Source organism: Arachis hypogaea, chromosome 10 (genome assembly GCF_003086295.3).
Source record: "Arachis hypogaea cultivar Tifrunner chromosome 10, arahy.Tifrunner.gnm2.J5K5, whole genome shotgun sequence".
Classification (NCBI taxonomy): Eukaryota; Viridiplantae; Streptophyta; class Magnoliopsida; order Fabales; family Fabaceae; genus Arachis; species Arachis hypogaea.
In genome coordinates, this window is record NC_092045.1 from 74,933,417 (window position 1) to 74,944,313 (window position 10,897).

The 10,897-nt window shown below is 37.6% G+C and overlaps 2 protein-coding genes across 2 annotated transcripts; one reads left to right on the forward strand and one right to left on the reverse strand.

Moving 5' to 3' along the window:
* Nucleotides 1-763: 763 nt before the first annotated feature.
* On the reverse strand, nt 764-3,457 carry LOC112715693 (large ribosomal subunit protein P1). Its single transcript, XM_025767493.2, has 3 exons — nt 2,069-3,457; nt 1,739-1,954; nt 764-1,033 (listed from the first exon to the last, which is right to left on the reverse strand). Exons 1-3 carry the CDS (start codon nt 2,135-2,137, stop codon nt 980-982), a joined length of 339 nt encoding a protein of 112 aa, XP_025623278.1. The 5' UTR covers nt 2,138-3,457; the 3' UTR covers nt 764-979.
* Nucleotides 3,458-5,378: 1,921 nt separating this feature from the next.
* Nucleotides 5,379-8,063, forward strand: LOC140175853 (uncharacterized). The gene is made up of 2 exons (XM_072204927.1): nt 5,379-5,831; nt 6,867-8,063. The coding sequence occupies exon 2, from the start codon at nt 7,442-7,444 to the stop codon at nt 7,898-7,900; it is 459 nt and encodes a 152-aa protein (XP_072061028.1). The 5' UTR covers nt 5,379-5,831; nt 6,867-7,441; the 3' UTR covers nt 7,901-8,063.
* The last annotated feature ends 2,834 nt before the right edge of the window (nt 8,064-10,897 follow it).

Sequence of the window (10,897 nt, forward strand, 5' to 3'; positions counted from 1 at the left end):
TAAAATATTATTTAAATTGATATCTATTTTAATAATTTTTTATTTAAAAATAATTTTGAATAGTATAATCCAAATAATATTTATTTTACTATAATCTATTTTGATATAAAAATTGCCAAATATAAATAACATTAACATAAACTTACTTTTTATCAAAATCAAGTTTGCAAAATAATCTTACAAACTCCAATTTGTATCCAATTTACAAATTATAATCCAAACATACACTCGATCATCCGTCGAGCGTCGAGTGAGACACAATTCGGAATGCTCAAAATAGACGAGGCAAGCAAATATAATTATGATATTTAAAAATAGGTCAATTTGTCGACTCGAATAACCGGCGAGTTAACATCGAGCACGGAATAGCTCGTCTAAATGATTTTTTTGTTCTTCTGGTTATATAGTCTCTTTTTACAGGTGTCTCACTACCCTAATTCATAACCCTAAAATGGCTCTCAACTCTCATTTCAGACGCTCTGCTCTTCTGCAAATAAATTGAAAAATCTTTACCAAAGTCTACAATATAAATTTGTTTATTTTTTTGGGTGTCTAGAATATAAATGAGTTTGATTTTTAACTACAATGCCGGAGAGGTTTAGAGTTTCACACAATGATGCAAATGCCATATCATAGAATATCCGCCCTAGATCTTTCCAGCAAAATATAATTGCTGGCGTGTTCTATGTTTAGGAAATTGTTTCTTGGGTCATACCAAATTAGAAGCTGAGAAGAAAAAAGAACACGGAGAAAAATTAAGATATTAAATGCAAAATAGAAACATAGCTAAATTAGAAAAATCCATCGGCTACGAATATTCAAAAAGAAAATAATAACCACAAAATTCAACACTTAATTGAGATATCGTTTGGCTAAAATTCAATTCAACAAAAAAAAACTATAGAGCAAAAGTTTTCCCGAGACCCTTCATTGGAAGGAATACTAGTTTGGCTATAACAAACTAAAAGAAAGAAAAGAACTAATCAAACAAACTGAAGCCCATGTCATCGTCACTCTCTTCCTTGGGCTCCTCCTGCAAATGAAAAATTCACAAGTGCAAAGGGTAAGCTAAAAAATCATGCAATATAATCTTTTATAAAGATGTGAGGTAAACAACAATTCATGATTAATGGAAATTACACTTGATAATCCGATTAACTAGGTTGTCATTTTACTGGTTAGTTTGAGTGATGATAATGGGCATCAACAAATATAGCATTTATCCTTTTATAGGAAAACATATCAGTATTTCTTTTTTAGAAGAAAATAGCATACAAGTCTGTAAGTAAATTTTAGAAGAAACATTATTTAGCTACCAGATTAGTCATACGATTCAAAACTTGATTCGCATAGAACAAACAAAAATATCAATTACACAAGTTACAAAAATATGCAAACACAATCAGTAACAAATGCCTTAAATTTCCTAATCTGATTGGAGTTTCCAAGATAAAAGTTTAATCAATTGCAATTAGAAAAATCATGACATCACATCAGTCACTAGCATCCTCACTTCGAAACTTTTTTCATATTTAAATCATTTTTAAAATCAAAATATTCACAATCTGAAAATTCTAACAGTGTATCATTGTTTATAATCCATATCATTATATTGACAAATTTCACAACACAAACAACTAATTTAAAAACCTAACAAAATACGCTATCACCATTTCTTAATATGCCTAACAAGCAATTAGCAATCATATCAAGACAAAAAAGTATTCAAATTGAATACCTTCTTCTCCTCCTTGGCAGGTGCGGCTTCAGCAGCACCACCAGCGGCGGCACCGCCAGCAGGAGCTGCGACGGCGACGGCACCACCGCCACCAGATCCGGCGTTCAAGACGAGATCCTCGATGTTCCTTTTCTGAGCAAGCTTTGCGAAGAGGCTGGGCCAGAATGCCTCAACGGTAACATTAGCAGCCTTCAACAAAGTGTTAATCTTCTCCGCCTGAACGAACACACAAAAACGACAACAAATTGTTACAAAACGCAGAAGTGAGAGAGATCTAAAACATAATGCGGTTGAATCCAATTAAAATGAGAATGGAGAGAAAGTACTAACGGTGATTGGGATCTCTTCGTCGTGGAGAATCAGAGAGGCATAAGTGCAGCCCAACTCGCTGGAACCCATTGCAGAGCAAGTGAATCGTTTGAAGCTAGGAATGTGGCTGGAGCTCTAAACTGCAACTTTGGCTAGGGTTTTGACTCCTTGAGCTGTGCAGGTCTATATATAGTAGTGATACTCATGTTCATTGGGTTTCGCTATTTTTTTATTTTTTGATATTTCTTTTTCTTTTGGTCTTTTTTTTTTTTTTTCTGGTTTGAGCAACTAATAGGTTGGGCTGCGGTTGGAATACGTATTTTTAACAGATGGGTCACAGTACTTGATTTCGCAGTTGGGCTTATTAAGGCCATGGAGAATTATGCCAATCCAAAACTTCAGAGCGCTTTAGCCCAAAATAGTTCCAGAGCCATAAACAGATAAAAAGGATCTCTCTTGTACTAGCGACTAAATCTTTACCAGATGGTCCTCGAATTCATAGCTTTCACCAATTTGATCATTGTTGTAGTCCGTAAATTGAGCTTAGGAGTTAGGACATCATAGTGATCCCTCAATCCCTTTCCGACTCAATAAACACGCTGATGAACTAGTACTCTCTTGTCATGCTGAACTAATGTGAAATAACAACAATTTTATTTTAGTCTTGGAGCTCAATCTCAAAAACTATAATAGTGTAATTAAGGTCTTAGAGATCAAATTGATAAAAACAAGAGAGCACTGTAAAAATTTAGTCTTGCACTAATACTCATGTTTTACGCAATATTCAACTATTCCATTGTGACGAAGTCCGAAGTTTGAAAACAAACGTTAGGGAATGATATAAGCTTATACGGCTGCCGTGATCCATATCCCATCCAGATGCATATGTATCATCTGTATAAGTTCATTACTTTGCAGTTCATATTTAATTTGCAATTGAATAAATAATTATGTTTTTTCAGACTAGACATAAAGACTAAAGAGAAAAACTTCTGTTTGGTCAATGTCAATAGCAATATAATTGATACAACATCAACTTTTCACCCACCAATAATTAGCCCCAATAGGCTAATTGCAAGAGAAACTGGACAAGTTTAATAAGAATAAAATTTACCGCTTCGGCTGAATTGTTTATGTGTGGTTATTTTCTCTTTCTAATTGGCACAATTAACTTTTGAAAGCATGGATAAAAATAACTAACAACTCCTCTAAGATCAAACTAACAAGTGTCCAAAAGCGTGGATATAATCCCTAAACGAAACCACATAGTTGGTCGTGTTGATAAGAACAAACAGCTTCAAGAAGAGAGTTGTAGAAAATTCAAAGAAATCAAAGTTGGCTAGTTCTATGATTGTTGCTAGTCAAAGGAGGGGTGAAGAGTTGACCGCGTAAACGGTACAATTCAAGCACGCGTCAAAAGGCCAATGTCCAATACACACAATAAAGAAAGTTCCAGTATAGTCCAAACTCACAAAGCGCACACGCAAAGAAACTTCAAGAAAATTCCAAATCACTAAATCTTCCACGCCTCCTTCACCAATTGATTATAAATACTCAATAGCTCATTCATCGTTCCTCATCGGTTTTCAAACAGCTATCTGTCTATCTATCTAAGCAAAAAGATCATAGTTTCCGTTCTCCAAATTCTTCGAAAGAATATAAAGATGTTTATGTCTATGTTCAGCCACTTCGAGGTGTCGCAGGGTCAGAAGTGGAGCTTTTTTCTTGGAATGGGCCCCACAACGGACAAAACCTCGAAGCCCAACAAGGAAGGCCCGCCTTGCTCCACCGCTACAGAAGAGTCGAAAACCAAAACGGTCAGAAAGGATCCGAGTGGAAACCCGACCCGTTGGAGGCCCATGATTGCGCCCGAGTTTGATGGCATCAACTGCTTCGAATCCATCGTGCCTTGTTGAGTTTTGAGTTTCCACGTCACGGATCATTAATTTGATGATACCCTACCATACCATATGAATTCAATTTTTATATTGATTAATTTGTTCTGTATAGATGAACACCAATGATAAATTGAATATTTCAATTTAAAATCTTCTTCCATAGCATTCTGCTAATACTTCTTATTATTATATCGATGATAACACCGGCTATCTGACAACAATCTTGATCTACAATTGAAGATATGATCTAATTTAATTATAAATTTGAATTGATATATACATGTTTTTTTCGCTCATAAAAGTGGCTTTGCTAATAACCGACCATGGTCGGTAAAGTAAGCTCACCGTTGATTTGAGTCAGTCCAAGTCCAATAGGGTCGGTGGTGCACAGTGATTCTGTGATTGTTTGAAAATCAAAATAAAAAATCAAAGTGTGATGTAATTTCTATGAAATAATTAATGTCATGCACGGCTACGCAGAAGCAAGCATTGAAAATGTGTATGGTCTTGGAAACGAAACACACAAATTGTAGAGACACGCTTTCGTGTTTTGATTACGGCTATAACATGTTATTGTTGCAAATTGAAAAATCTGCGTGCATACATATGCTTTAAAATGGAAGAATCAGAGAAGGGAGAACAAGAACAAGAACAACCTTTAAATTATCTGAAAAAGAAAAATGTGAAAAAGGCTGGAGATTGAAGATCCACAAAGATTGAACAAACGGATAAAAAATGTTGCGTGGTTTGTAGTACCAAAGCGCCAATCAATCCAACCATATAACAGTATGATGTATAACATATATTACATCAACATGATATTTATTAAAAATTAACTATCAAATTAATTATATGCGTTGTTTAATTTATTTTTTTACGTATAATATATATTTTATATAAATAAGTAATTTGATAATTAAATTTTTTTATTTTTTATTTTTTTATTATTTTTATCATCGTTGTCATCTATTTAATCTTTTTTCTTAAATATTGTTACGTTAGGTAATCGGAGATTAATGTGCTGAACTCGTTAGGTTGGCCCAATCGTCTGAGGAAGGAAGCCTTCGAGCGGGTTCGCGTCTCTGGGACCTCCGTCCGACTTGTGAGTGTGAGAGAATGGGGGTGGTACCTGCAAAGACACTCCGATGTCTAAGTCAGCAAGGGTGTGAGCAGGTCTAAAGAGTATTGGGACTTAGAGATACTTGAGAGGTGTCAGTGTATTTATAGTGGTGAACCAATAACCACCGTGGAGTAGTTCCACATTTTAAGGTGGATAACCGTCCCTTTATCTTAGGGAGGTTGCGATATGGCTCATGGAAGTGGGTTGAGAGATTTTAGGGGCGGTTATTATCTGCCAGCTAATCTCTGCTTCCGACTTCGTTAGAGCAACTCGTGGGAAACACCGACTTCTTAGGGGAAGGTCGGTATACTGTGAGGCTCAACCCTGTAGGTTGGGCCTGTCGTTTGGACCTAGGCCTTAGCGTCGGGCCAGGGTATGAACAGTGCCCCTAATCGAGCCCAATTTCTTTTAAGAGTTGGGGTTGAGTATTATAACTCGGGATTGTAGCCGACCTGATAGGGAACCGACGTGATTTTTCGGAACCGATGTGTTTTTAAAAGCTTTCAACAGTCGCGTCTAATCAATCGTCGCGTCTTTTAGAGGTTTGAGTATTCATACGCGGGGGCGGTTATATTGGTAACGGTGCAACTCTTAAATGGCTTGCGTCGTTTTACCTTTATGCTCCTAACATGTTTATAAATACTTCTCCCTCTCCTCGCTTGTTTCGTTACTAAAAACATTTCTGCCTGCACCCTTTGTTGATCGAAAGAAGAAAGTTCCTTCCTTTTCGAGTGCTGTTGCTTCCATCTTTCTGCGAGAAAAAAAGGTCAGTTTCTTTTCTTACTCTTCCTTTATAGAGTTGCATGTTTTGTTCTGTAGAGTGTGGATGGTAGTCTTGGTGTTTTTCTGTTTTGTTTTGAGAGACTTGCCTCGAGCCCTTAGAGACCCTATTTTTTATCCCTTTCTTTTTCCTTTGTAGGTTTTCCTAGAAAAACAAAATGTCTTCTGTTGAAACTCTTGTTCAATGGGTGGATATAACGGTTCTAGGGGAAGAACCTCTTGTTGACACTGACTTCATCACCAACCTCCGCACTCATCATAGGCTTTGTACTTCTGATGAGGACGAGCCGAAATATGAACTGATTGCCCCAGGTCCGGAAGACCGGGTTTGTTTTGGGAGGGCTTCTGAGGCAACCCCTCATTTTTTCTATATGTATGAGAGTATGATTACCCGCCTGGGCGTTTTTCTCCCTTTTTCTGACTTTGAGATAGATGTTTTAGGTCACTGTCGTATTGCTCCTACCCAGCTCCACCCCAACTCTTGGGATTTTTTAAAAATTTACCAATTCATCAGCCATGTTTTAGATTTTTTGACTTCTTTGAAGATTTTCTTTTATCTCTTTCATATGACTAAGCCCTTCAGTGGGTAAAATAATAAACAGCTGTGGGTGTCTTTCCGGGCCATACAAGGTCGGAGAGTTTTTACCCTTTTTGATGAATCCTTCCATGACTTCAAAAACTTCTTTTTCAAAGTTCAATCTGTAAAGGGTCACCACCCCTTTTTCCTTGATCAAAATTCTTCTCCTCGCTTTCCCCTGTATTGGTTGGAGGCCTCTCCTTGTGAAAAAAATGGTCTGGATGATTTGGATGAGGTGGAGGCGGCCGTTGTGGGGTTTCTCCGAGAAGTATAGGGGAGAGCCTCCTACCTGGATACAAAAAAGTTTCTCCAGGGGTCTCCGACCTTTATCCAGGCTCAACTAGGTAGCTTTTGTTTATTTTATCATATTTTCCGACTTGATATTTGCACGAATATTTCTTCCGACTTGTTTTATTGACTTTAGCTACCTAATTGTTCTTGTAGAAATGGCGAAGAAGAATTTCTGGGAGTCTTACCAGAGAGTTCAGGAAGCCAAAGCGAGATCCCGCGCCAGAGTCGGCGGTGCCAGGGCAGCTGGTCCCTCTCTTCCTTCCCCCTCCCCCTTCTTCTCACAACTTGGGGACCCCACTCGTCCTATTGTCATTTCTTCCTTAGCCTCTTCTCTGTCGTCCCCTCCTTCCTGACCTTCTCCTGAGCCAGAAAAGAAGAAGCGCAAGACTTTAGAGTCTGGCTCTTCCTTTGAAGGTGAGGCCAAGGTGGATGCGCCTCATTTTGTTCGGTAGCATATCCATCCTTACACTCGTATAAGTATGGATGATGCTTCTGTTCGAAGCTACCTAACTATTCTGGCTCAGGAGAATATCAGGGCAGCGGGAATGTGCACCAAGTTTCTTGATATTTTTTAGAAGACTTCCCTCAGCTCTTTGGGTTCATCCCTGAGGGTTGAAGAGCTAGAGGGGAGGATTCTTTTGTATCAGGAGGCTGAGAAGAGCCTGAAGGAGGAGGTCGCCAAGCTGAGAGAGGAGAGGGATAATCTCTAAAAAGAGGAGGAGAAGTTAATGGGCCGGTGCTCTATAGCGGAGGGTCTACGAGAGAAGGCGAAGCAGAGTTATTCAAGCTTGTTCCAGGACCTTGTGGAGGTTAAAAAAGATCTGGTGAGAGCTCAGAACGCTTATACGGATCTGGATGATTCCATTGCTGAGGGATCCGAGGAGGCGTGGAGGGTCTTTAAGGAGCAGGTTGGGGTTATTGCTCCCGACCTGGACCTCTCCCCTTTGGATCCTGATAAGGTCGTGATCAACGGGGCCATTGTTTCTCCTCCCCAACCTGTGTCTGAATCCGAGTTGAAGACTCGGGGCCAGAGAATAATAGAGTCCTTTCCCCGACCAGATGATGCTCCGAGTTCTTCCAAGGCTCCTGAGACTTCCCCTCCATCTCCTATGGATGTTTCTCTCCCTGACTCTGGTGGTGCTCTGACTACTCTTCCTGGTTCTGGTGGTGACGTCCTTCCAAATTGAAAAAATTATCTTTGGCTATATGGGGGCCCGGCCTGTGGGTCTCCCTTTTTTTTTAAACTATTTATTTTTATGTTGTGGTGGTATGTTGCTGACACTTTCTTAGGCTTTTATGGCCGTAAACAAAATGCTTAAAAATACCCTTTTTTTGGACAAGGGTTTAGGTTATTTTGTTGGTTATGTGCATGCCTTTTCTGCTTAGGTTTCGAAAAAACCCTTTTGATCTTTGTTTTGAAAACCTTTTTGCTTGGCTGGCTGTCCCTTCTTCTAAGTTTTTCTTAAATTTCTCTTGAAGGCTTGGGACAGTCTTTTCCTTAGTGCCTTCTATAGGTTTTGCTATCTCTTTTCGGTATTCCTGATGAGCGAATATTTTATACGCTTTTTGGGGGGTAATTTCATGTAGATTTTAGTATGTTTTAATTAGTTTTTAGTAGAATATTATTAGTTTTTAGGCAAAAATCATATTTCTGGACTTTACTATGAGTTTGTGTGTTTTTCTGTGATTTCAGGTAATTTCTGGCTGAAATTGAGGGAGTTGAGTAAAAATCTGAGTTAGGCTGAAAAAGGACTGCTGATGCTATTGGATTCTGACCTCCCTGCACTCGAAATGGATTTTCTGGAGCTACAAGAGTCCAATTGGCGCGCTCTCAACGGCGTTGGAAAGTAGACATCCAGGGCTTTCCAGCAATATATAATAGCCCATACTTTGCGCGAATATAGACGACGTAAAATGGCGTTCAACGCCAGTATCATGCTGTTGTCTGGCGTCCAGCGCCAGAAACAGGTTACAAGTTGCAGTTCAACGCCAGAAACAGGTTACAACCTGGCGTTGAACGCCCAAAACAGCCCCAGGCACGTGAGAAGCTTAAGTCTCAGCCCCAGCATACACCAAGTGGGCCCCATAAGTGGATTTCTGCACTATCTATCATAGTTTACTCATTTTCTGTAAACCTAAGTTACTAGTTTACTATTTAAACAACTTTTAGGGATTTACTTTGTACCTCATGACATTTTAAGATCTGAATTTTTACACTTTGACGGCATGAGTCTCTAAACTCCATTGTTGGGGGTGAGGAGCTCTGTAGCGTCTCAATGAATTAATGCAATTGTTTCTATTTCATTCAAACGTGTGTGTGTTCCTATCTAAGATGTTCATTCGCACTTAATTGTGAAGGAGGTGATGATCCGTGACACTCATCACCTTCCTCAATCCATGAACGTGTGCCTGACAAACACCTCTATTCTACATCAGATTGAATGAGCATCTCTTAGCTTCTTTAATCAGAATCTTCGTGGTATAAGCTAGAACTGATGGCGGCCATTCTTGAGGATCCGGAAAGTCTAAACCTTATCTGTGGTATTCCGAGTAGGATTCAAGGATTGAATGGCTATGACGAGCTTCAAACTCGCGATTGCTGGGCGTGATGACAAACGCAAAAGGATCAATGGATCCTATTCCAACATGATCGAGAACCGACAGCTGATTAGCCGTGCTGTGACAGAGCATCTGGACCGTTTTCACTGAGAGGATGGGAAGTAGCCACTGACAATGGTGACACCCTACATACAGCTTGCCATGGATGGAACTTTACAAACAATTGAGTTGAATATTACATTGCAGAAATTCAGAGGACAAAGCATCTCCAAAACTCCAACAGATTCTTCATTAATAAAGTAACAATTCCTTATTCCAAATACTTTTACTTCTTATAATTAAATCCAAATAATCTTATTGGCATCCTGACTAAGATTAATAAAATAAACATAGTCTGCTTCAAACCAATAATCTCCGTGGGATCGACCCTTACTCACGTAAGGTATTACTTGGACGACCCAGTGCACTTGCTGGTTAGTTGTACGGATCACAAATTCGTGCACCAAGTTTTTGGCGCCGTTGCCGGGGATTATTCGAGTTTGAACAACTAAAGGTTTATTTTGTTGCTTAGATTTGGAAGAATTTATCCTTTTTTTTCACTAGAATTGCATCTTTTATTATCCCTTTTTAAAAATTTTTCAAAAATATTATTTTTCTTTATCAATTTTTAATTGTTTTCGTGAGTTTAGTGTCTTGTTCTAAGTTTGGTGTCAATTGCATATTTTATATTTTTCTTTAAAATTTTCGAACTTGTGTTCTTTGTCTTCATTGATCTTCAAGTTGTTCTTGTTTATTTTTCTTGTTTGATCTTGAGTTTTTCTTGCTTTGTGTCTTTTCTTGTTTTTCTTGTGCTTTTTCAAAATATTAACTTTCAAAAATTATACTTTTATCCACAAAAATAATACATCTTTAAAATACATTACATTTTTAGCTCAGTTGGTTATAGCGTTGGCTTATGTTCTTGGCAATTGGGCATCTTCTTTTAAAAATCTTTTTCAAAAATAATTTTTCTTTGATTGAATCTTGTGCCAAACTCTAAGTTTGGTGTTTTCTTGTTAATTTTTCTTTAATTTTCGAAAATTTGTCTTGGTTTTCTAAAAAATTTTAAGTTTGGTGTTCTTTCTTTTATTCTTGGTGTTCTTGTGAATCTTCAAGGTGTTCTTGAGTGTTTCTTGTGTTTTGATCTTAAAATTTTTAAGTTTGGTGTTCCTTGGTGTTTTCCCTCCAAAATTTTCGAAAATAAGGAGCATTAGATCTAAAAATTTTAAGTCTTGTGTCTTTTATGTGTTTTTCTCTTTCATCATAAAATTCAAAATTTCAAAAAATATATATATATATATATATATCTTTTCTAACTAACTTTAGACAATAATTTCGAATTTTTTTATTAAAAATTTCAGATTTTAATTTCAAATTTTTTCGAAAATCTTCACAAAATATTTTCAATTTTTTTTATTTTATTTAGTTTTTATTTATTCCATTTTTATATTATTTTTATAAAATAAATAATATCAACATACATACCATCTCCTTTATTCCATCATGGAATTAAGTGGAAATGAACAGTCCAGGAGGACTCTGGGGTCATATGCTAACCCCACTACTGCTTCATATGGGAGTAGTAT